The sequence below is a fragment of the Nanorana parkeri genome, unplaced genomic scaffold, assembly GCF_000935625.1.
Source record: "Nanorana parkeri isolate BGI_ZX_2015 unplaced genomic scaffold, ASM93562v1 scaffold535, whole genome shotgun sequence".
Classification (NCBI taxonomy): domain Eukaryota; kingdom Metazoa; phylum Chordata; class Amphibia; order Anura; family Dicroglossidae; genus Nanorana; species Nanorana parkeri.
Window position 1 is genome coordinate 134588 of NW_017306803.1, and position 24786 is coordinate 159373.

At 44.2% G+C, this 24786-nt stretch overlaps 1 protein-coding gene across 5 annotated transcripts in view; it reads left to right on the forward strand.

Moving 5' to 3' along the window:
- Positions 1 to 12043: 12043 nt before the first annotated feature.
- Positions 12044 to 24786, forward strand: part of DPF3 (double PHD fingers 3) — a 163677-nt gene continuing 150934 nt past the window's right edge. For all 5 annotated transcript variants that reach the window (XM_018561647.1, XM_018561648.1, XM_018561649.1 and 2 more), the window contains exon 1: positions 12044 to 12121. In XM_018561647.1, the coding sequence (XP_018417149.1) occupies positions 12090 to 12121 (32 nt within the window). In that variant the 5' untranslated portion in view covers positions 12044 to 12089. The remainder of the gene's footprint in view (positions 12122 to 24786) is intronic.

Genomic DNA, 24786 nt, shown 5'->3' on the forward strand with positions numbered 1-24786 from the left:
CGGCAGTCCCATTCCTACCGGAAGGATTTACCCACTCTCGCAGCCAGAATTGGTACACCTTAAAACCTACCTTGATGACAATCTGAAAAAGGGCTTCATTAGGCCATCCACATCCCCTGCCAGCGCTGGGATGTTTTTCGTCAAGAATAAGGACGGCTCACTACGGCCCATAATAGACCGCAGTCTCAACAGCATCACGGTGAAAATCCTCTATCCCTTACCGCTCATCCCCAAGCCGATCGAAAGGCTACAGACCTCCAAAATTTACACAAAGCTAGATCTCAGAGGGGCCTACAATTTGATCAGGATCTGCTCGGGATGAATGGAAAACTGCCTTCAGAACTCGGTATGGTCTTTATGAGTATACGCTCATGCCATTCGGGCTGTGCAACGCTCCCGCAACTTTCCAACACTTTGTCAATGCCATTTTTCGTCATCTATTGGATGTGTGTGTCGTTGTGCACTTCGATGACATCCTGATTTACTCTGACACCCCTGCGGAACACAGGAGACACGTCCGCTGGGTCTTAGTTCGACTCAGAGCCCATTCCCTCTACGCCAAGCTGGAGAAGTGTGTTTTTGGGCAACCGTCCATATCCTTCCTCGGCTACAGGATCTCATGGACCAGTCGAAGGTGGACTGCATCCGGACATGACCGGTCCCCCGTTCCAGGAAGGCCCTACAGAGATTCCTTGGGTTTTCGAACTACTATCGAAAATTTATAAAGAACTTATCGGCGATTGTGAAACCACTGACGAGTCTAACAAGCACAAAGCTCACCTTTGCCTGGTCAAAGGAAGCCCAACTTTCCTTTGACGCCTTAAAGGAGAGATACACCTCGGCTCCGATCCTCCAACTGCCTAACCCGGACTGTCACTTCATACTAGAAGTAGACACCTCCCGCTTCGCCTTAGGGGCAGTACTCTCCCAACGAGTTTCCCCATCAAAAAAATTGCCGACAGCGAAAGAGACGGCATACGCCTTCGTGGCCCACGTCCTGAAGCTCCATGGCTTGCCCTCTCGGATCATCTCGGATAGGGGAGCCAGTTTGTTTCCAGGTTCTGGAAGGCCCACTGTGAGGCATTGCACATAGACCATCGCATGTCCACTGCCTATCACCCCCAAACTAACGGGCAAACGGAACGCGTTAATCAGTCACTTGAGCAGTATCTCCGTTGCTACTGCACCCATCTCCAGGACGACTGGTCCTACTTACTGCCTCTCGCTGAATTCGCGTACAACAACGCAACCAGTGCTTCTACCCAAGTTTCTCCGTTCTTTGCGAACTACGGATTCCACCCTAACAGTTTGCCAGCTTCCTTCCTACCTAACAACGTCCCCGCTTTGGAAGACTACTTCTGGACTCTGAGTAAAACCTCTGGGATTCTTCGCTCCAACCTGGAAGCAACACAGGAGAAGCAAAAACGCTGTTACGATTCCCACAGGACCGCCCCTTCTTTGTACAGCGCGGGGGACATGGTGTGGCTTTCCACCCGAAACCTGCGACTTAAGATTCCCTCACGGAAGCTTGGCCGGCAGTTCGTGGGACCCTTTCCGATCGAGAAGGTGATCAATCCTAATGCTGTTAGACTGGTACTACCTCCGGACTGGAAGATACACCCCTCGTTCCACGTTTCGCTCCTCAAACCCTTCAAGCCCAGCCCGTTTCCCAACAGGGGACCACTCCCGGCTCCTCCGGTCGAGGTGCAGGGGGAGATCGAGTACGAGGTAGAGAGGATCCTCGACTCCAGGAAACGGGGTTCTGCCCTCCAATACTTGATACGCTGGCCGGGCTACGGACCTCTGGATGACTCCTGGGAAGACTCCTCGGACGTCCATGCTCCCCGTCTGATTAGGACTTTTCACCGTAGGTACCCTGACCGCCCGTCTCCTGGTAGGAGCCCCGGAGGTGCTCCCTTGAGGAGGGGGTTCTGTAACGGCCGCCGCCGTCAGCTCTAGCAGGGACGGAGGACGCGGCAGCCAGCCGCTCCTTCTCTGGGCCGCTTGCGTTCCATGGTGGAGCGCACGCTCCTCACTTCCGGTTCCGGGGCCGCGTGCGTTCCACCATGGAACGCGGAAGTGCGCCGATGCGTGCCGCGGCCCCTCCTCCTCACCATAGGCCTATTTAAACGCCCAGACGAGACAGCATGGCATTCCAATATTGAGCCAGAACGCCTGCTGTCTCCTGGGACCCTCCATTGCCTCCAGAATGTGCCCTCCAGCCACACACACCAGGACCGGACACCACAAAGGACCCCCAGCTACCTCCAGCGGCAATCACCTAATCGCAAGTATCTCAGTGCAGTTGCACACTCTGCCATCAGGACTGTATATCTTTGAAATACAAATTGCAAAGCCTATCTACTTACTGGGGAACTGTACCAATGCCAAATAACACTCTCGTGTCTTCTATGCCCTGCTAATTCAGTACTCACTAAATGTACACTGGAGCTTATTGATAGGCTCATTTAAGGAATAACCCTCTCCGATCCATTTATTATTTAATTTGAGGCTGTGATGCTAAGAACCCTAACTCTCTGTTAAGTTGAGAGTGAAACCAGGGTTCCCCACCTGAGAAGCCTCCGCAGCTGCGATCCACATACCCCCAGTCCGTAACAGGCGTGACACATACCTGCGTTTTCATACAGTCTTGTTCACCTCCTCATCTGTCCTCTCTGAAATGTAAGTAAATCATATACCATATGATTGTCTTTAAATGAAACAGTTGATACAGCTTTCACATCCGAAGACACATCAATCTGTTGCAGAGACCATTGTCACAACTGTTTCTTTGCTATTGAATGTGAATCATCTGAGATTTTGATCAATGGCTAGTTTTTGCTACAGTATTCAGTTTTTTCTTTTTTTCACTAATATCTTTAACCACCTCCGGGCCGGCCGTAGTAAAAAAACGGCCGGCCCGAGCTCTCTAGATCTGAGCGGGCGTCTTTAGACGTCCGCTCAGACACGACCCCCCGCGCGCGCCGCTCGGCGCGCGCGAGCGGGAAATGGCCGTTTTTTAAAAACAGGCAGCGATGCCTGTCACCATACAAGCGATCCGCCGGCTGTAGAGCCGGCGGATCGCGTGTATGGGGTGCCGATCGGTCCCGTCCCCCCCCATCCGCGGCCCCCCCCGCCGTTGTACCGCTGATCCCGGGCTCCGCTGTGCCTGGTGCGAGCCCGGGATCAGCATGTCGCTTGTGACACAGGGGATCAGAGAGAGCTCGGTACACGAGCTCTCTCCGGTCCCCTCTCCGCTGCAAGAATGCGGAAGTGTTGTATAATACATCACTTCCGCATTCTTGTGTCACTCTCCAGCTTCAGAAGCTGGAAAGAAGCTGATGGAGCAGATCTCTGCTTCATCAGCTTCTTTTGGGGGGTCCTAGGTGACATTAGGGGTCTTGGAGACCCCTGATGTCTCCATAAAGAGGACCTGTCACATATTTTGCTATCACATAGAGGGGTTTTTATTAGCCCCCGTATGTGATAGCAATAAAGTTTAGTGGGAAAAAAAAAAGTGAAAAAAAAATTAAGTTTTACCATAAAAGTTACACCATAAAAAAGAATAAAAAAAAAAAAAAAAATGTTTAAGTCCCCACCCATACATACACGCATGCAAACATGCGTCGGGGGCGCATACGTGCAAAAAAGACGATTGCGCCCATTACGCCGCACATGTTACATATCGCCGCGAACGTTGGAGGGAGAGCAATAATTGTAGGGCCATCAATCACTGATAACACTAAACTGATGAGCGGTAAAAGCTTTTAAAGCGTCGCCCATGGCCAATTTTGGGTACGGTAATTTTCTGCGATTTCGCGGGTGCGCGCAATTTTAAAGCTTGACATGTTTGGTGTCTATTTACCCGACGTGACCCGATCTTTTATATTTTACCAAAAAACTGGGTAATAATAAATGTTTTTTAACCCTTTCGCTGCCACCGATGTATGCCATACAGCAGGCCCCTGTAAAAAGACTTTAACAGGCTATAGCTGTGGGATGTCTGTATACCTGTGTCTGAGCACTGATGAAGGGACCCTGTATGGGCCAAACGTTTCCATTCTTGTGACAATATGCATCAATAAAAGACATTGGTTTGGGTACATATCTCTGGTGTGCTGGTGACATTTGTTTCTTCTTAAAGAGGATCTGTCACTACTACAGTACTATCACATTTTGGGGAAGGGAGGGGTGGAGAAGCTGCCATACCAAAGAATAATTAGACACTACAGTAAGAAGAGAGTGCTTTGACATACAATGAAGTAAGGGGCTTTACTAGGGAATTGACTAGTCAATTTTTTTAAGCAAGTTTAAAAGTATATTACAAGGGGAATAAAACAATAATTTATGGAAAGGAAAAACACTGCAATTAAGCTGTGATTGTACCTGTCATTTTTCAAGTTGGTCACAGTGTATCTTTAATGGAGATTACAGAAGTCCAGAACTAAATTTTCCAGAAATGTTTTGATGCCATACTTTTGATCCAGCCAGATTTTAAGCAGCAGGTATTCGTCTCTCAAGCATGGGGGCATGCATTTGTCTCATGTCTCAGATGGATACTGGAGTGGTTTCCTGTATGGTATTTTTGGGCGAGTTGTCAAATGCTGCTCTTTGCACTGGAGTTCTCAATGTCTCTTTAAAAAAAAACAGCCAGAAACTCCTTGGTGCAGTACATGTAAAGTGTAAAGTGTTTGCATCCCCCTGTGAGGTTGTGTGCAATAACCATCTATGCAAATTTTGCATAGAAACAGATGCCTGTGGCCAATAATGGGAAGCTGTTACTACTACTTTTGAATGTTTCACCTCTGGGCTGTACATAAAGAGGATCCTGCTGATCAAAAAGACTCTATAGTGATCTAATATTTTGCTACAGGGAAATGTAACATCTTGTTTAGTCTTCTGATTTTATCAAATTATTTATTACATTAATTTTATTGCACTGCAAATTAGAGGGGTTAACACCCTCAACTCTGAAATGGCTGTGTAGCCATTAGGCCTTGTTCACACCAAGCGCGTTCCAGGAGCAGAGCAGAGCAGTTACAAATCGGAGCAAAACTGCATCCAATGTATTCCAATGGTATTTTTAGCTCCAGTTCACATGGCAGCGTTTCGTTTCAGGAACGTTCTCTGGAACACATGCAAACGCCCTGGAACGCACTGAAAGCTCATTTTAAACTAAAAAAAAAATATTTTTTTAACCGAAAACGGGGCCCAGAACGCATCAAAGACGCGGCAAAAAACGCGGCACAACCCACTGCACTGCGTGTGCAGAAACTCATGTAGATCTGCTCTGCATTTGGTGTGAACAAGGCCTTAGGCTGGGTTCACACCTGGGCGTACGGAATATGCGCGTCTGCCGCGCGTTTTTACAGCGATTTGCGGTAAAAGAAACGCGCGACAAACGCGTGTTTCTGAGGGCTATCCGGCTGTTTCCTAATGGATACGCGCGGCAAATACGCCCCAAAGAAGCTCCTTACTTCTTTGGGCGTAGGGCGTTTTACAGCGTGTTCCTACGCGCTGTAAAACGCCCAGGTGGGAACCATGCCCATAGGCAATTATTGGTTTTCACATGTTGAGCGTTTTACAGCTCGTAGGAACGCGCTGTAAAACGCCCAAGTGTGAACCAGGCCTTAATGTGGAGGGAGGTATAACGGCCAGATTTACCCACCTGTTACAGCTTCTGGTGATTCTTGTCAGTTTAATTCAAGATTGTTATTACAGTCAATGTGACTCCTCTAACAATAAAATTGTAGAAATGTCACCAGCACACCACTCCTTTTAAGATAGCAAAAGCTTCATTTATTGAAGTTTTTTGTCATATGACAAAAAACTTCAATAAATGAAGCTTTTGCTATCTTAAAAGGAGTGGTGTGCTGGTGTCATTTCTGCAATTTTGCTGACATGCACGGCTCCATCCGCAGTCACTGCAAGCACCCCCTACTACAAGGGACATATCGGTAAGGAGTGCGACAAGGATAGTACTTATCCTCCAACAATAAGACCCTATAGTGGACCTTACCTTTGCAAGCGAGTTTACTCTATGAAATGAGTACAGTCCACAACCTGCCATTGGTTATGTAATGCAGCAACTGGGTAGGTGAAAAAAACACAGCTGCTTGGCAGTTTAACTGAGGTGTCTTGGCTGCAATGACAAGTGACAAAATCTGACAACAAATTTAATATTACTGGCCAGCAGTGCAAAACAGACCCTTTGAGAGGGGAAAGGAGCTTTATGACAAAATCCAAGATAAGTTATATTAATAAAAAAGATGATATGTTAATGGATTTCAAAAAGAGAAATTAATGAAAAGTAATAATATTAAATCTCCCTGGTTAAAGACAACATTGATCCTCTGCCTAGTATTAAGATAGAAATCATAGGAGCCTATAGAATAATCTTTATGATGGTAATAGCCCTAAACATCTCTAAGCAAATCTGCATTTTTTTAAACAGTTCGTGTATATTATTTTCAGGCCAGTTGATGATTGTGTAATTTTAACTTACAGTTTCAGTATAATTGAACTGGTATGCACAATGCCATTGTTACATGTTTATATATTTTACAATTTGTATTAGGGATGCACCGCTACTAGTATCGTTGCCGATATAGAGTATTTGGGCGAGTACTCGTACTTGCCCAAATGCTCTGATACTTATCCCTGATACCGAAACTTGCGGTCAGAGGGAGATCTCTCTCTGACCAGCAGTGCCACATGGCTTCCAGGCCAATCAGAAAGCCGGGTGGTGGGTTATGATCCGCCTTCCGGCTTCTTGATTGGCTAGGAAGCTGGCTTCACTTGTTGCTAGGCAGCCTGGCTTCCTGACCGATCAGGCAGCCTGGCTTCCTGACTGATCAGGCAGCCTGGCTTCCTGACTGATCAGGCAGCCGGGAGGCATGTCATGACCAGTGTTGCGACAGAAGTTAAGCCAATGTTCTTTCAATAGAACACCGTCTTTTTCTGATAATCCAGGCACACGGATGCCAGTATCGGTATCTGGTATCGGCGAGTACTAAAACCAAAATATTGGTACTCGGACTCGATACAGAAAAAACAGTATTGGTGCATCCCTAATTTGTATTGATGTTTTTCAATGGCAAATAGAGGGGGGAGGGGTGTCTCTTTAGGCTTAGAACATTTGTCTGCCCTACAGGTCATGCTAGTGCTCAGTGACCTTGCCACAGTTGTACACCTGTAATATAAAGTGCATCTGTGCCCAGACTATGGACATTGAAGTGTTTGTAACAAGCAACTTAAAACAAACCATCTGTGACCTTTCTAGCTACTTGTTTATGAAGTAATTCTTCTTTGAAGATACAAACAAAGACTCTAAAGTTGAGTTTGAGCACGTTTCTATCAGAAAGACCTGCCATGTCTTTACATTAGATGTCTAGCAGACTGCCAAGATGCTGCTTCTATAGAAAGTAATAAGAAAAGAGCTAAAGTTTTGAATTTTAAAGACAATTGTCTCCACAATGCTTATAGCTACACCGGTGATTCAGGGCTTGCTTTAAAGTGATTTCACTGTTTGTTCAGAAGTTGTAAGTACTTTAGCGTACATAATCTAGGCAAAGTTCACTTTACTGGGGCTGCAACCAACTAATCAACATTGGGAGGTGGCACAGCTAACAGGTACAATAGCCAGCCTGCTATTGCCTTTTGCAGCTTAAAATGGCCAATAGCAGTCAAATGGCCAGTGGCTGTTTACATTTCTGACAGTTTCCCCACTCATGTGCACGCTGGGCAGCGCGCATGAGCGGGGGGGAGGGGAAAGACGTTTTAAGACGCCCTCCCGCTCCTATAAGGCTCCCGTCCATGGCCATTCCTGGTGGTTAAAGTGGATCTTTACCCCCTTTCACGAAAACAAACATTCACATATAGCTCTGCATTCTGATATGAAATCATGTTACATCGATTAGTTAAAGAAACATATTTTGCTTTTACCTACAAATATTGTCTTTCCACTTCCTGGTACTGTCACGCATTAGTAATCCTGCCCTCACAGATGCAATCCTTATTACTAGGATGCACGGTCAGAGGGAGAGACCAGGATGGTTGTGCCATTGTCATAAAAATTACAATGTATTTTTTCTGGGACAAAAGACAAAAACATCTACAGATTTGAGGCACAGTATGTTATCCTTTTGAATAAGATGCAATTTCAAAGGGTGAGACCAGGTAGAGTTTGCCATGTTATTTTTTTTTGCTCCCTCTGGAATGACAGGATCAACTATGGCATTTTCCCCTCATAATGTGGATCCAAAAAGGTGACCAAATAGTAATGGTCCCCTCCTTGATTATTCCTGAGGTCCTTGCGCAGGCACTGCAGCTTGAATGATGTCATCTGCCGCAAATTTATGGAGACAGAGGAACCCAAGTCCTCGGGGTTGCTGAGAACAATGTTGTCATGAACTATCTCTCCCCACCCATGTACAACTCCTGGGGTTTGGGAGGGGTGAAAGGTACCCCTGATAGCCTGCTGCATGTCCTCCTCCACCTCAGTGCTGGCACCCCAAACCTCCTCCTCATGGTTCTCCTCTGCCTGGTGCTGTCTCACATGGACAAAGTCATGATAAAGCAGGCCCTGAGACACCAGGAAGTCCTCCTCTTTCTCCTGCTGCTATGCCTCCACTGACCGGTCTATTACACTATCCAGTGTTTGCTTAAGCAGGAAAACAAGAGGGATCGTGTTGCTGATCCTCACCTGGTTGGGTTACCTCCTGGTTACCTCTGTGAATGGTGACAACACAGGACATGCATACTGAAGTAGTGAAAAAAAACCCAGTTCCTTAAACCTGTCCTCATGCCATAGTCATATAAATACATATCTCCATCCTCCCTATCGCTTGAGCCAAACTGCATCTGAAAAGCATCAATAGGCAATTGACCAGCAATTGGTTCTACCTGCCTGTTGTCCCCTCCCTCTATGGTCCTGTCATTCTCCTCTTCAACATCAGATAACATTAATTGAATACATCCTCCTGCAGTAAATTAGTAAAGCAGTGGTGAAATCATTCAGCCAACTCCTCTATTACAGTTTACGAGGCAATGGCAGGATTAGCTGTGGGAGAAGAGAAAGAGCAAGGTGCATGTGCAGCTGCTGATGACTGTGCTCTACTTGGTGCCTGGGAAAAGAAGGCAGATGATGAATGTTGGTTTTCCACCACACCGCTTCGTTTGCATGCTTTGGCTGCATAGCACTCCAACTGGTTATAGGAGAACTATGAGGTGAGTGCTTTTCACTCACCTCATAGTTCTAGCTGACCTGTGACAATTAAACTGTCACAGGTCGGCTCGGTAGATCGGGAGGTGAGCGAACACCTACCGGCGTTTGCTCACCTCTCGATCCTGTCACAGCTCTCTGCCGTGACAGGGGAGGGGCTGGATTCCCCCCTCCCCGCCAGCGCTGACTGGTGGAACGGACGGGGGAGGGGGCGGGTACAGCTGGATCTGCCTCTAGATAGCAGCGGTCACTCACGCAGCTGGGCGGATCCAGACATAATTGTCGGGATCCGCTTCAGCTGTAGCTCGCGGTATACTGAGCTTAGGGTGACGGGAGGACGCTAGTTTGTTTCCTCCCATTACCCTAAGGAGAACTATGGGGAAAAGCCTTAACCCCATAGTTCTCCTTTAAGAAGAAAGGCAGAGGTGTGCTACATTTTGATGGTGTAGCCATCACTGCTTTGACCTGCTGATGCAAAACCTACTCGCCCCATAATAGCTGCATTTGAACAACCTCTGCCTCGGACTCTTACAGGGTTATTCACTAGAGAGTGAAGGGTTTGGAGAAGGCAGGAGAAGTGAACAATTTAGGACAAAATAGCTGATGTAGAAAAATTATCAAATTCAGCTCAGTTTCCAGTTCAGATCAATAGCACTGTATATGCCAGTGTACAGCTCCTGTGAAAGCACACTAGCACTGCATAGTATAGTAGCATTAAGGCCCCATTCACACCTATGCGTATTGTAATATGCGCGTCTGTCACGCGTTTTTTTACCGCGATTCGCGGTAAAAAAGTCGCGCGATTCCAAAGGCTACTTGGCAGTATCCAAATGGCAAACGCCCTACAAAACGGACCAATACGCAGCAAAAACGCTCCGGGACCTTTTCATGCGTGGGCCGTTTTGTAGTGCGTTCGGGACGGGCGGAAATACGGACAGGTGGGAACGATACCATTGACTACAATGCTATTTATTTTTTTGACCGTTTTGTAGAGCGTTCATCGAGCGTAGGACGCGCTACAAAACGGTCAGGTGTGAATGGGGCCTAACTCCAACACACACACAAACAAAAGACTGATGGGAGAGCTGACATGTATAGTGAGGGGGCAGGCACATTGTTAAAACCACTTTATTGGTCAGAATGTTCCACCTGGCCACAGTTCCCAGTACAATGCTAAGCATTATAGGGAATTAATTTTGGTGCCAGAAGAACAAACCCATAAGTTTGTTCGCCATGGGGAGATTTCTCTTCACTTCCTGTCTTGGTGACATTGTTGTTGTCAGGACAGGAGATGAGAGGAAATCTCCAACAGCAATACAACAGATGTTCCAGCCTTCTTCCCCCTTTCTAAAAATGAAAAAAAAAAAATGGTATTGTTCTTTTGTGCATGTTGGAGAGATTTATTGTCACTTCCTGGCATGGTCACAGTGCTATCCCAAGGACAGCTAGAGAAAATGTGTGTTTAATATACAGTAAACTTCCAGTTGTTCAGCACCCACGGGGATTGGTAGATGCCAGATAGCTCTTTTCTGGTTGTCTGAGAGTTAATAGTAATTCTCAAGCAACCCCCCCCCCCCCACATAAGACAGCTGGTGTCTCTCTCTCCTCACCGTTCGGCCATCCTGAAGTGACAGTGTTATTTCGGATTCGGGAACCAGCGGATTCTGCCCCGTCATCCTGAAGACCGGCGCTGCGCGTGACATCACGCGCCTGTTGGGGTGCACAATTTTCTGTTCTTGCCTCAAGTGCAAAAGGATCTAGCTACAGCTCTGGCTTATAATGCCCACCGCTGAACTACACAAATCAGAGCAGAATTCAAGTAAGAATGCCATTTGTTATTTGCGTAGAGCAGAGATCAGCTTTAAAAATCATATTGGATGGAGTTCTACTTTAACAAATGAATCCTCATTAAGCTGAGAAATGCTGCATCATCTCGGTGTGGAAGTTCCTGGGATCCGTTCTGCTTCTACAAGGATCGCTGGCATGAAATTGCAGCCCCAGCCATAGAAGGACAGACCATTCATGAGGAACCTTAGGGGCCCCATGACAGGTGATTTACACAACTCAGCTGTACATTGTGCTTCAGAAACAGAACTGTAGCGGGTGACTAAAGTTACTTTATCACAAAACACTTTTTTTTTTTCTTCTCCTTGTTACTAAGAGGATGCTGCTGCTGAAAAGCAGATTGTACAGCGCCCTACAGTGACATCCACATAGCAATCGCCTCATTCTGCCAATATTGAGTGACCTCCCAGTGCAGGAGGAGTAGTGGCCGCTGGATATTAGCTGACACTGGAAAATAGCAGGGGGCAGGGGTGGGAGGAGAATCTCATATATCAGCACAGCCAGAGAACCCCTAGGAAGAAACAAGAGAGGGGTGGGGGAAGGTATCATGGGAAGAAACAATTCCAATGCATGAAACTTGGTCGCGGCTATTTAGATAAATATCACGGGCCGTGCGGCGTCTGCGCTTTGTCGAGCTGGCTCCGGTCCAGCGTGGACACAAGCAGGCAAGTCGCCGCCACTTCGGTCGCGATATGCATGCAGCGCGATGTACACAGCATGCACGTCTTTAATCGGTTCCCCGCACATATTTAACCCCAGCGAGGTCAGCAAACCCACCCCCCTTCTCCTTCCTCTTCCCTTACTGCTCCCCGTCCGGCCACCCAAGGGAGTGACCTCTGCCGCTTTGACAGCTCCCTAATACCTAGCAGAACACCCCTTCCACGACACGCCCACTTGGCGTTGATTGGCTGCGGCGCCGGTAGCCCTTACCCTGATTCGCTTGTCCCCTCACCCCCCCTCCCCTCCCGTATCGAACCTTCAGAACTCTGAGACAGACAATATTCTGTTACATTGTAGCAAGATGGCGACTGTCATTCACAACCCCCTGAAACCGTGAGTAGAAATGTGCACAATCCGCGTGTTTTCATATGAAAAAAAGGCGCCCTTCTCGGACGGAGCGTGCACGGGGACAAGTGCAAAGTCCCGCAGGCGCAGCCCTCCCCGAAGCGGGCACAGCGCCTACCCAGAGCTTTGTTTGTGGCATATATTCCTATGAAATGTTATCCAAAACATGCTCATTTTGCAAGCTTTGCACAGTTGTAAATATTCAGGTGCTTTTGTTTTGGCCAATGGAATGCAGTTGTAGATGAGGGGAGCAGTTCTTCAAAGGAAATGCCTGTAAACTTGCGCCTGAAGTCGAGGGGGGCCTAAAACCATGCAACCAAGCGACTGAACGTAAACATGTGAACGGCCACAGAAAAGAATGCAATTGTGATGTTGAGCGTCGTCACGCGTAGGACAATGCGCCCAAAGCGCTCAGGTGTGAATGGGGGGTGGGGGGCACAACCTATGCTTCCCTATGGGAATCCGTGGATTTAATAAGCTTCTGTGGCATTGTCATTGCAGACTCCATTTCACGCAGTTAACATCTTTAGCTCCTTTTATTTATCTCTTTTTGCAGGGGCCTTTATTGGGCGAGCGGAACAACTAATTACACATCCTGCTTGTGCCCGAGGATGGCTAATAAAACATTGCAGGGACATGGCAGGTTCATAAATCTTCTTTCATCAAGCCCCTGCTCGCCTAGACACACATCCTTTCAAGCTAATGACTCTCCGCTCTGTCATCTGCTCATTGTAATAATGACTTTTGGATTGGTCATCATATTCCTTCAGTTTTTATTGTATCTTTAGCCTCCAAGGTGGTAGAATTTAGGAGAGGTGAGCGTCGTCGTTGGATCGTGTCCTCTGCAATCTTTGGATGATGCTCTGAGAAGTGTTACTGTTGTTTACATATTGCATAGTTTTGTTACGTGTGTGTATATATTGAGCATGTGGAACTTGTTCCGGAAGTCAGCATGGCAATGGAGGCATCAGGTACTAGAGCAGAGGACTTTTGGAGTTTGTGGATCTTATTGTTTTTTGTTCTGTATATCATTGATTATTGTGGCGTGTGTTGTATTAGTGGATTTACATGAATTTGGCGGTGTTAGTATAAGAATGGGGCATGACTGACAGTGGATGTGGAGGAACAGCCTGCGCTGTCAGAGAGTCAGTTACGTTACAATAACTCATTTTCCCTTTCTTGCTGGAAAAATACACAATTATGTCTTCACCTGAGATGTTCTTTGCCACAAGGGACTTTGGCTAATTATTATCTTTAGCTGAATTTATTTATAAAGCAACATTTTTTTTTTCCTTGTGCTTCACTGCTTTCTATAAACAATAACACCACATGACAGTCCTTACTAATACAGCCGGTAGTCTCCATGTAGTAGCATCAGAAGCCTGTATGGTTTTATAGCTCTATACCTCAAAAATATTTTTATATGGTTGATACTCTAATCCAAAAATGTTTTATGGCGCAGACACCAGTTCATGAGTGTATGGCCTTTGCAGACACCCCCCTGGGTTTCAGTCCCTCTTGTGCTGCTGCACACTGTTATTTACGGTAACGTTAATTGACATGCTGTAGTGATGCCTAAAATAATAATACCCACTGTTAAAATGGTGGCACCAGTAATATCATGATATTGGAAACACCTAAACTTTGCTAATCGGTGAAGAACAATATCGCTGACAAATGCTTACTCATGTCCAGGTCATGCTTGTGGACCAGACTGCAAGGGCATACAGTATCGAAAAGGTCTACTACATGTACCCCATGGTCCTCTAGCTGAAGACTGCTGATGGACCGTATGTTACATCGTGCTTTAAAAAAAAAGGTGCATGGGTACTGGAAGTTTTTAGATACAGGGTTATTCACAAAAGGGTGAAGTTTGGAGAAGACGGGAGACGTGAACCATCTAGGACAGGGGTAGCCAAATTCCAGCCCTCCAGCTGTGGTGGAACTACAAATCCCATGAGGCATTGCAAGATTCTCACAGCCACAGACATGACTCCCAGAGAGAGATGCATCATGGGATTAAGGCTGGGTTCACACCTAGGCGTATTGAATATGCGCGTTTGTCACACGTTTTTACCGCGATTCACGGTAAAAAAACGCGCGACAAACACGTGTTTCCGAGGGCTACTTGGCTGTATCCCAATGGAAACGCGAGACCAAAACGCCCCAAAGAAGTACATGTACTTCTTTAGGCGTAGGCCGTTTTTTAGCGCGTTCAGACGGGCTGAAATACGGAAAGGTGTGAACCATACCCATAGAAAACAATGGGATTTTCAAGTTTGTACGTTTTTGTAGAGCGTTCATAGAGCGTTGAACGCACGACAAAACGTAAAGGTGTGAACAGGGCCTTACGGTTTCACCAAAGCTGGAGGGCCAGAGTTTGGCTACCCCTGATCTAGGACAACATAGTTGAACTGGAAAGTGAGCTATATGGGAGAATTTTTCTACTTCAGCTATGTTGCTCTAGATTGTTCACTTCTCTTGCCTTCTCCAAACTCTTCACCCTTTAGTGAATAACCCTATAAGTTAGAATTTTTACACCCTAGACACACTGCTGTGCTCCGAATCCTGAGAAAATAAAGGTAATTGGAATTACATCCCCATGACACATTTTCCTGCTCAGACTTCATTTCACCTGTCTTCCATATATTAAATGCCAATGCCCATTATACATTTGCAGTGAACAGGTGGCTCTATGTCCCACTGTCAACAACTTTGAAATGTCTTCCATGCATTTAAGGCCTTATTCACACTGCCGTTTATATGCGCCTACAGTACCATATGCAGCATATGCAAATAAATGGCTCCATACACATAGCTGCGTATGGAGCCGTATATTTGCGTAGCGTACATATGCGCAAAAACAGAATGGAACCGAGATGCGTCCGGGCAGCGTATTTCTGCGTATTTACGCGCATACAGTTCATTAACATTGCTATTACGAATGATGCATTGTGGGATTGCAGATAGTGCACGCATATACGCGTATATAAGCAATATTCAATTTTGCTTTTGCATTGTGTGTGCATGAGGCCTAAAAGTAAATATGAGATTATTGCAAGCAACAAGAAAAAACAATAAAAAGTTGAACAATTGATTATTCACATGTATATCATCCTTGCTTATGTACAGTAAACTCTGTTATCTGGTATTCAACTAACCAGAACTCTCATCTAACCAGAAAAAAACCCTGTTTTGCTGATCTGTGGCATGTATTATCCTGCAAACGATTGTGTCTATTTGTCTTCATTTGCTTTTGATTACTGCATTTCAATATTAATATGAGGTCAATACAGAGTTTATGTTATGATATGGTATAGTATGTGGTATGGCATTAGTTAGATCTATTTTTAATGGTATCTCTCAAGCAACCAGAAACTACATTTACCTGGAATCTACCAATCCCCAATGGATGCCAGATAACGGGGAGTTTACTGTATTTGGAAATTTCAGGAATCACAATTTGTATATAATAGTCTGGGGGTGGCCAGTCTGTCCAATCCAGGTGCCAGCAGGATTTTTTTTTTCAGGGGACAGGTCCATTGACAACAACTAGGGAGAACCCCAAAAGTTTGACACCAGCTGTAATTTTTAAGAAGCATTGGCTACCTGGCTCCTGAGATTTGTCCAGCCCTACAGGAGTCCCATATGAGACATTTGCAATGCAAAGTGTGTGGTAATTTTTGCAGCAATGTTGTAACATAATTCCAGTTAGCGCCATAAAGCCAAGGGTTTGCTAAGGACACAAAACATTTATATAAAACTATTGTCTTTACAGTTCAGGATGCTAAATATCTGGTGCTGCTACAGCTGTCCTCTGAGGACTGTATGGTGTTTGGTTTCTCTTTTATTTGGGGTAATGGAGGGAACACCCTCAAATATTCAGCACTCTGATAAATAGCTTTGATCATTTATCAGTTAAGGTGTGGCTGCAAATGGTCCAGTGCAATGCTTGGGCCATGTGGGACTGCCCTAGGGGGAATTATAGCTTGTTAAAAAGTCTCCTTGCAATAGGGATGATCCTTTTTCTCATGGATTGATGGGTCACAATCTGAAAAATTATCAACATGTTATGATAGAAATACTAGAATATAAGTTTTCCATATAAGTTTACCAATCTGAGATGTGGTCATGTACACACAGTCAAAACAAATCAGAAGCGCCAAAAAGTTGACCAACAATTGATAAGTAAAAGCTAGCGAGGATTGTGGTGCTGCCCCACTTCAGCCTGGGGAGCTGCAACACTGTGGGAGAACACACACACAGTCTGCACATGTAACTTTGGGTTGACTACACAGTTAAAGTGACATTAAAGGCTAATTTTTTTCCCCTCCCCCCCCAATGTTAGTGTCAGGACTTGCCTTAAAGCGTGCCTCTTAATCCGATCATCATCTTCCTTAGTATAGTTTTCAGATGTCCCTCCCGCGCTGGTGCGGGTCTACGATCCAGCGCTGACTCCTCTGTCCTCCTCTTCTCTGATGTCCCACGGAGTCTGTGCGGGTGCACGCTGCTCCATAGACTTACCTTGTGTCTCTCCTCAACTCCCGGCTGAACATCTGAATTGCGCATGCGCCTGCCCCAAGATCCTTTGCGGCCGCCCGAGACTCTTCAGATGTACGGATGGGAGCGCGCGGCGAAGACACAGGCAAGTTTTGACCCTTTTAAAAAAGTTTTTTTTAAACGTTTTCCATATATCTACTGCAGTAAATATATGCAAAAACATGCAAGGGTTTAATAACCGTTTAAAGGATTCTCCTTTGAGCGCAGACATTGCTCAGTCACCACCCAAACATACTTCTCTGTCAGCATTTGCACTTTGGCCTACAAAACAATGCACACTTCTGCCACTTTGTAGTTAGTTGTGCTGTCCATCAGTTAGAGGGTGGCACCTAAATCGGTTGTTATTACAGGCTTTAACAGAAAGGCCTACTCCTACCACAAGTAAGACACTCAATGTGCATGCAAACAGTTTGGGTTTTTAGGAATATAAGCGCATTCAAGGATCAAAATATTAACCTTATGTTTTGTGGTGCCAATCTTTTAGAAAAACACCCCACCGAACTTTGACTGCTCACAGATATTAACTAAAGTAAATGTAAAGAAAAACAAATGGTTGGTCTTGGTCCAATGTTAACATCTTCCTTTTAGCCTGGCCATACTGTACAGAACCCAGCAAGCTCGTGTTCAACGTAAGCGCCTAAGTTGTTTAGTGAAATTAGAGGTTTATGTTTGTGGGCCAAATCAGTTTTGTTTCCCTAATGCAGCTGACTCTGATGGAGATCCCTGCTCCTTATCTAGGCACAAACAGGTAGGTTCAACCGATCAGTGCAAACTCATTTGTGTCTTTAGAATGATCATTTGATGACCACGTGGTGAATGCATGGCTAACCACGATCTAATGTCTGTAGGCACTTTTTGGAACTAACCTTTTTTATTTAAAGTGACATTAAAGTCAAACTCCCCCCCCCCTTCCCAATCATGCTGTACGGACTTACCTTAAATGATGCCTCTTAATCCGATCATCTTCTTCTTCTTTACTGTCCTTTTCAGCTGTCCCTCCAGCGCTGGTGCGGGTCTCAGATCCAGCGCTGACTCCTCTGTCCTCTTCTCTGATGTCCCACGGAGTCTGTGCGGGTGCACACTGCCCCATAGACTTACCTTGTGTCTCTCCTCGTCTCCCGGCTGAACATCTGAAGTGCGCATGCGCACGCCCCACGATCCTTTGCGGCCACCCGAGACTCTTCAGATGTTCAAACGGAAGCGTGCGGCGGAGACACAGGTAAGTTTAAACCCTTTTAAAAGGGTTTTGAAAAAAATGTGTTTGCATATATCTACTGCTTGCTAGCAGTAGATATATGCAAAAACACGCTGAGGGTTTAATAACCCCGAAGTGAAGGTTTGACCATTTTCTTAATAACAAAATTACATTAATTTAGAAAGCGGGCTGCATGCATTTTACTAGTAAGTTGAACAATTTGCGTGCCTACTGTGCTTTTTGGCCTATATGCCACAAAGGTGTGTACTGCTACTCTGTTGAATGAGTCACATGGAGAACAGTGGCAGGTCCGGGTGCTCCTTTTAGAAAGATATTAACCCATCTATGGCCAGTCAATATGTCAAGCATAACCCTTGTGATCCGTTCCACATATACTACTTGATCGAAGTGGTGTTATTTTGTTCTCGAAGCCCTTTGTATATTATGGTTAAATCTTTCATTGTTTTATTTAATAAATAATAAAGGCATTGCAAATAGGACATAGATAAATCGCATTTGGTATCCAAAATACATGGCACAGCGGTGAATATTCGTAATACAAAATCACATAGTGGAGGTAATGAGGCTTCTTATTACAAGAACTATACACAATTACCTGCGCACAGACAATAAGGGAGCCATACAGACAGTCCCTGGGTTACGAACAAGATGGGGACTGTAGGTTTGTTCTTACGTGGAATTTGGATATAAGTTGGAACAGGTAAATCTTTTAAATGTAACTTCAGCCGAAAAATATTTTTTAGTTTTAGATAGCATAGGGAAGGGTTTACCCCCTGTAAAGTTTGTTTTGCTGTGTGTGTACCTGTTCAGAAGATTCCACCTCACTTTCTGTTCCTGTGACAATTGGATTTTGAAAATTTTGGGTTGTCGTGGAAACAAGGATTGGTGCTAAAGCTTCAGTAGAGACACCTTTTTCCCATGATCACTCTTACAGGAGTGAATTTCCTTTCCTAGATTTCCTCACTTCCTGTTGTCTCAAGGACAAGAATTAAGATTAAATCTTTCTATTGAGGATACAGACCGCAGTAAAAAGCTCAGTGTGACCCGGAAGAGGAGGCAGGCACCTCGTCTGCACGTCTAACAAGAGCCAACTTCCTGTAATGTACGTACAGTACTACAAACCAGATTAAAAAAGGCGGGCGCTCCTTGTCGGTGCGAGCACAGTAGCATTACCACTACTGAAATGCTGCGCAGTACACTTTGGCTGCAGCCTAGGACCCCCTGCAGTACAGTAATAGCCTCCATTTGTAAGTAGGGGTCGTATGTAAGTCGGATGTTTGTAACTCGGGGACTGCCTGTATTATGACAATGTATTAGGCATGTAAATTATTCCTCATAGGGGAATCCACATCAAGGTTTGTCTTGCTTGAGATGTGCCTCAAACAGGAAACCAAGTAGCCATTGCATAAAGGTAAAGGAGAAATTAACAGGGTTATTCCCAAAAGGGTGAAGAGTTTGGAGAAGGCAGGAAAAGTGAACAATCTAGGACAGTGGTTCTCAACCTGTGTAACCCAAAAATGATTTCATTTATGAAACATTTTAATTTATTACACAAAACAACTTGTGCAGTATTCAAGGTGAGCCCGGGGGAGGCCGGGAGAGAGGGGACAGTTTGACATTATGAGGTTCCACAGGCTGAACCACAAATTCCCCCTCTAGTTCTCTCTAATGCAGATGGGCCGGTCTATGCAGACATGACGCCGCGACCCACTGCAGAGGGTGTCGCGACCCACTTTTGGGTCGCGACCCACGAGTTGAGAACCACTGATCTAGGACAACATAACTGAACTGGAAAGTGAGCTGAATTGGAGAATTTAATAATAAGGTCATGAAATGATCAATCCCAAATAAAAAGACAGCAGGGAAATAAAGTGGAAATAGACCACAGAACAAAAGGCATTTAAAAAAAAATGTGTATTCTTTAGAGAGCTTGGTTTAAAAAAGTGCATTTAGACGGTCCATTGGGAGTAGAATTTATCTAGAGTGTCATTATCAGGGGCGTGCAACTCCTCCATATGCATAATATGGTTAACTGCACTAACTCACAAACATTGAGAGGGTGTAACGTTTGATTTGCAGAAACTAGGGATACGCTGCCCTGTGTATATTAACAACTTTTTTTCCTACATCCAAGACAGGAAACATGTTTGGTTTTGGACAGATGAGTAGAGGAGGTAAACCGCAGGCAATATGCAGCAACTAGTCATCATTCTCATTGTTGTCTGAAACAAATGATTTTGGAGACAGGTGAGAATCTGAAATATTTGTGACTTTCATTCTCTGTTGCATTGTATGGTTTACCTTTGAAGTTTGTCCACATCCTAAAGCATACAACACACCAAACTGCAGCTCATTAATTTTTTTCCCCCCAAAATGTTCTCAAAGCGCACATATGTGAGAATGCTCTGTATTTGGTTTGCGCATGACCTTTCCTAAGAATCATTATCAATAGGAACTAGCTCTAAGAGAAGCAAGTGAAATTGTTTTGAAATGCAGTGCTGAGTCTAGTCCTTGTCATGGGAAAAACTGACAGAAACAAGAACATGCCGAACACTTTTGTTTACATTCAAGTATTCTCCAAAGCATTCCTGTCATTCATAACAGGGAAATTGTGAAATGTGACATGTTAGAAAGCCAGTTATGATCGCTTTTTGGTTACAAGATGTAAATGAAGAGGAATATGGCAAACCCTGTCACCCGATGTACTGTCATGCCAATAGCTAGGATGATGCAGTGATTTATACAGTTGTCGTAAGGAGGGATTAATGTCTTTGGTAAAACATTAAAAGCCTGTGTCATTGGGACAGTGTGTCAAGATGCCCCCCAAGCCACTGGTAGCAGTGCCATATGAGCTTTTTTAATAAAGCAATGCAAACAACATTGATAATGGTAAAGGCACAGTAGTGATAGAGCAAGGATTGTTGAATGGTTATATGAAGCTAGGTTCACAACTAGGCGATTCAGATGCTGAGCTGTTTTCGCGTGTTTTAGATCGCGTATCTGTTCATTGAAAACCGCACGGTTTTCAATGCATAGAGATATCTATGGGACCCAAACCAGGGGGGCAACCATCCGAAAATTGCTCCTGTACCTTTTTGCGTGACTGGCAATTTTGTCCGTGCGACAACCCTCAAAGATGTGAATAGCCCCCATAAACTTCAATGCCACCAATCTGTGTTTTGTGCGACATTGTTCTCTCTTTTGTTACAGTGTATGTGTATTAAAACATATAAAGTAACACTTGTGAGGAAAGAAAGCACCACATGGGAGCACATTATTGGACAGTGTGGGCACCAACTTTACTTGAGGGCACAGTTTAGGGGCAGACTATGAACAATACTGGTGCTGAATGAAAGTAGGGGCATATTACTATACAGTGGCAGTTACTAGTGAGGTAATTTGCCTCACGTGCCAACATCATAAGTGCTCATTTATCTTCAGCAAAGAAACAAACACAACTTTTGAATACTTACAAGCATCAGTGATGTGGAGTATGTTGGGATTACATACATTATGAATATAAATATTACTAATAAGAACTTTCATTAGCATTGCATTTAAAATTGTTTCATTGTGAAAAAATAATTCTAGGCTTTAAGAAATTGGGGACATTTGAGAACTATTGAACTGTAGTGAAATGTTATGCAATCTGCTTTATCTTGTCTTTCATGCTTGCATCTTGACAGCACCCTGGGTTAGCGAAGTTCCATAGATTGCTCTTTAGAAACAATTTACCTGTAAACATATATTTCTTGGGTTTTGATAATAAGAATCTAAAGGCTTCAGAAGAAAACATTTATAGGTCACATCATAAGCAGCACAAAATAAATTATTTCCACTTAACATGTGAAGTATTTGAAATAGGCTGTACAGACTATCTTGGAAACTTCTGCATAAGTGTATGTGATTGAGCTAATGTGCAACATGACCATTTTATTATGCCGTTTGCTCATATGCTTCTTCTGTAACTTTGCAAAGATCTATATGGGCCAAAGCAGAGTGAGTGCAGTGAGTGAACCAGAGTGCAACACCAGCTAAAATCAATAAGCAAGCTTCTAAAGCAGTCTAGGAACAATTGCAAGAGTCAAAAAGTCTACTGCAGTTATTCCTCCAATATATATTATCCAAAGTAGTATTTTCTGAAGAAGGTACAACTTCAGTCTATGGTAAGAAGGATTACAAGTGTTTGCTAGAGTTTGAAGGACTTCACAAAGTGTTAGGCAGCATTTGCTTGATCCTTACTGGAAATGGATCTTCCCTCAGCATGCCAGTTTCCAGTCCCCTCGCTATTGTTTTAATTAAAATTTTAATTTGCACACTAGAGTCCAGGTTGTACCATCATTATGAGATGTTTGGCTTTAGTGCTATTATTGTGTACTGCTATTTTCATAAAGCCCAATTCAAACCTTTGTGTTTATTGCTGTAGTCCCGACAGGCTGCGTTAGGGATGCAGCGATACCGATATTTTTTGTGATGGACATCACTGCATAGGCTCAGGAATACCTCCAAAAATCACTGCCTGTGAACACAGTTCACCGTGCAATCCAAAAATTCAAGTCAAAGCTCTATCATGCAATGAAGAAGCCATATCTGAACGTGATTCAGAAATGCCACCATCTTTTGTGAGCCAAAGCTCATTTAAAATAGTCTTTTGCAAAGTGGAAAATTGTTCTGTGGTCAGATGTCGCAATTTGACAATCTTTTTAGCAACTATGTGTGTGGTGTCCTCCAGACTAAAGATAAGAGGGACCTTCTGGCTTGTCATCCGTGCTCCGTTCAAAAGTCTCCATCTCTGATGGTATGGGGGTGCATTCATGCGTATGGTATGGGCAGGGTGCATTAGTGCGTATGGAATGGGCAGCTTGCACATCTGAAAAGGCACCATTAATGCTAAAAGAAATATCCAGGTTTTAGAGTAACATAAGTTCGCATCCAAACGTCTTTTTCAGTGAAGGCCTTGCATATTTCAGCAGGACGATGCTAAACCGCATACTGCATCTATGACAACAGCATGGCTTCGTAGTGGAAGAGTCCGGGTGTTTAACTGGTCTGCCTGCCATCCAGACCTTTCACCAATTGAAAATATGTGGCACATCTTGAAATGAACAATATGACAAAGTTGTGTCATAACTGTTGAGCAGTACTGTTGAGCAGCTAGAATCCTATATCAGGCAAGGATAGGACAACATTCCTCTCCAAAAACTCCAGCAAATGGTCTCCTCCGCTCCCAGACATTTACAGAGTGTTTTTAAAAGTAGAGGGGATGCTGCTCTGTGGTAAACATGGCCGTGTCTCAACTGTTTTGGAGAATTGTTGCAGCCATCAGTTTCAAAATGACCTTATTTTTTCTTAAAATTGTACATTTTCTAAGTTTTTAAACATTTTAATATGTTTTCTATTTTGAATAAAATCTGGGTTTATGAGATATGCAAATCATTGCATTCTGTTTTTATGTTTTTTTTTTTTTTCTTACACAGCATCCCAACTATTTTGAAATTGGGGTTGTCCTTAGTGGGTTAAATGGAAGGTGCACAACACTTAGGTTGTCATGCACTGAAGCTATTCTAGTACATCTGTAAAGACCAAAAAATAACTGCATGCATGAGACCTAAATGGTAAACTGAGAAAAATGCCTCATTATCATAGGAGCTGCAATCCCAACATATATATCCATTCTATGTTATGGGGGAATTTATCAAAACTGGAGCAGACAAAATCTGGAGCAGCTGTGCATGGCAACCAATCCGCATCTCTCTTTTATTTTCAAATCTTAACTGAACAAACTGAAGAGAGAAGCTGATTGGTTGCCATGCACAGTTGTTCCACATTTTGTCTGCTCCAGTTTTGATAAATTCCCCCCAATATGATCACATATTTCTGGAATGCCACAACACAGCACCTCATTGACATGACACTAAATTGTGCTTTCTCATGGGTCCTCATCACTTCCCATCCAAGCCAGCATTTTTGACTACTTGTATCACTGCACCCTAGTGTCCCTATATTTATCCTTCACCATTAATTGTTCCTATTTGCTTCCTCCTGGTCTGTTTTTAATATACCATTGGAAGCATTTTATTGGATGTGTTTGCTAAGTGAAAAAAACTGTTGATCTTGTCAGAAATTCAGTAGTTGATGAAGTAGTTAGTTTAGCAAAAGACAATGGGCAGTGCTGACACCTCTCAGTCCACAAAAATGCTGTGTGTTTTTAGCCCAAGATAGGGTCTTTAAGCATACCCTTCTTAAGGTGCCCAGGCATTGCTGAAACCTGATCAATTGGCAGGTATTGGAACATGGTCATTGTGTGTACAAGTATTATTCATTGTATACCCTACTATACTGTACATTGCATATTGTGCTGTTCTATTTTTTAGAGAACTTATCATAACACTCCATTTCTCTCTAGTGGCTTCAGCTACTATGGTGGGGGGAACTTGTGGCCAAAGGGTCTGTGACATGTAAACATGTTCCTTATGTTGAAAGGAGACAAACAGGACATCCTTTTTAAGTCTTGACTGCAACAGTGTTTTTGAGTAGGTGATGGACCAGAAATTGTCAGTGTGCACTAAATTTGTGTGGTTATCCGATATGTCCATATGTTAAAGGAGAACTATGGGGTCAGTGCCTTTTCCCCATAGTTCTCGTAAGGGTCACGGAAGGACATATGTAGAGGTCCAGAGTGTGGGTCAGGTCAGGCAGAGCCCCAGAACAGCCAGCTCTGCCTGATCATCACTCTCTAAGATCTTCTGCAGGAGACCATGTGACCATTGTGTGAGTTCAGTTATTACTGGACAAGTTTTGTGCTCTTTCTTTACAATTTTATAAGATCATTTAGGTGTAGTGTTGCAGTAAAGGTCTTTTTAGTGTACACTATAAG